A 1,983-nucleotide genomic window follows, 5' to 3' on the forward strand; every position below is an offset into this window, starting at 1 on the left:
TCCGAGTGGCTAAGTTCAGCAGTTCAAATCCACCAGCCGCTCCTCAGGAGAAACATGAGGCTTCCTACTCCAGCAAAGAGTTACAGTCTCGGAAACCCACAGGGTCAGTTCTACTCTGTCCTATAGGGTCGCTAGGAGTCGGGATACATTGGATGGCAGTGAACTTTGTAGGAATCTGAGCAGTGTCCTTCCTTGTGACAGGTTTGTTTACACTGCAGGAATCATCTTGAACCAGGGGAAGGTCTTTCCCCGCTGCCTCTTGTGCTGCACACTACCCCCCTCCCCATAGGGGAGCAGCTGGGGCAGAAGGGGGAGCTGCTCTGGGAAATGGCATGTCTTGACAGCTAAGTCTGACGTGGTTGTTTGTTTTTTTCACCCAGTAATAATGTCCCGTGCAGTGACGCCCATCCTCCTCCACCCCTCCACCTTTGTCAAGGTGTGGGACCCCAGAGGGGTAAGAGGACATGGCTCAGAGGTACCTGATCCCCAGCCCAGGCCAGGCTGTCCTGGAAACAGTCCTCCAGCGTCCAGCAGCCTGGAGGGCTTCGTAGGCCACAGTTATGTGGCCTAGTTCTCAGGAAGGGTCTGTTTGCGCAGGCGCACTGAGGTCCCAGAAACACTCATGGGCGGAGCTTCTGGAGCCTACTCAAACTGCGTGATCCTCCCTCCGGGTCTGGCTCTGAAGGCCTGGCGGGAAACATTCAAATACTCCCGCCCTAAAGAGCATCCGTTTGCGTAGGCGCACTGAGGACGTTCATGACAATAAGGGGCGGAGCTTCGGTAGGAAAGGTTCGCTCTGAGAACCTACAGGGTCTCCAGCGTCCTATCCCATTGGTTGTAGGAACGTGTTGCGTGTGCACAATCTCCACAGAGGGTTCTGTTGGCGCAGGCGCAGTGGTGCTGAGGGGGTGGAGCCGGGCGCAAAAGTTGAGCGGAAAAGCCGGAGCCATGAAAAACACCAATGACGTGGGTTCCACAGGAGAGGCGGAGGGCCAGACCAATGGCCAGGGCGCGTCCCAGGCTCCAGAGGATGCGCCCCAGGAGACCGCTACCACTGCCACCACCGCGGGCAGTGCACCTCAAAACGAACAGGCCGCAAATGCTGCCGCCCCTGGTGGTGCCACCATGCCTGCCAACAGATCATCAAGCAGGCGAATGTTCCAGTTGTATCCTACCAGAGGGGCTCAGGGAGGGACTGGAAGGGATACCAAGTGCCGTTGAGCGGTGGTCTGAAGAGGGGGAGGTCCCCAAGAGGCAATTCGAGGGTGGGTGGGCTGCGGAGGGGCAGGGGAGCCGACAAGACCTGTATTAGTGGTCCCTTGACCGTCTCTCCTCCAGCACCTTCAACGTGCCTTTCCCGACTTCCGTGGAGGCCGAGATCGCCAGAGAGTACCTGTTGTTAAACATCCATCGGCAAGGGCCGGCCCACCTGGAGCAGAGTGTGAACGACAAAGTCCTGACTGTGTGAGTGCCGGCAAGGGTTGGGCCTGAGGTGGGGGATGGGCAGCCCCAGAAGGGGACCGAGGAAGGGAAGAGGCAAATTCGCACTTTTTTAAAATCATTTTTAATCGTTTTATTAGGGGCTCATACAAATTATCACAATCGATGCATACATCAGTTGTGTAAAGCACATTTGTACAGTCATTTCCCTCATCATTCTCAAAACATGTGCTCTCCACTTAATTCCCTGGCATCAGGTCCTCAAATTTCCCCTCCCTCCCCGCTCCCCTCTCCTTCATGAGCCTTTGATAATTTATAAATTATTATTTTGTCATTTCTTGCCCTGTCCAACAACTCCCTTCATCCACTTTTCCAAGGAGGAGGTCACATGTAGATCCTTGTCATCCGTCTCCTCTTTCCAACCCACTCTCCCTCTACCCTCCCAGTATCGCCACTCACCACTGGCCCTGAAGGGCTCATCCGTCCTGGATTCCCTGTGTTTCCAGTTCCTATCTGTACCAGTGTACATCCTCTGGTCTAGCC

At 55.3% G+C, this 1,983-nt stretch overlaps 1 protein-coding gene across 1 annotated transcript in view; it reads left to right on the forward strand.

Moving 5' to 3' along the window:
* The first annotated feature begins 1,016 nt into the window (after window positions 1-1,016).
* LOC101658962 (EKC/KEOPS complex subunit LAGE3-like) overlaps window positions 1,017-1,983 on the forward strand; it is a 2,797-nt gene continuing 1,830 nt past the window's right edge. Inside the window, exons 1-2 of the mRNA XM_004717587.2 lie at window positions 1,017-1,166; window positions 1,339-1,464. Of these exons, the coding sequence (XP_004717644.2) occupies window positions 1,126-1,166; window positions 1,339-1,464 (167 nt within the window). The 5' untranslated portion in view covers window positions 1,017-1,125. The remainder of the gene's footprint in view (window positions 1,167-1,338; window positions 1,465-1,983) is intronic.

This window comes from Echinops telfairi, unplaced genomic scaffold (assembly GCF_000313985.2).
Source record: "Echinops telfairi isolate 266 unplaced genomic scaffold, ASM31398v2 ScPeMD7_7472;HRSCAF=8510, whole genome shotgun sequence".
Taxonomy (NCBI): Eukaryota; Metazoa; Chordata; class Mammalia; order Afrosoricida; family Tenrecidae; genus Echinops; species Echinops telfairi.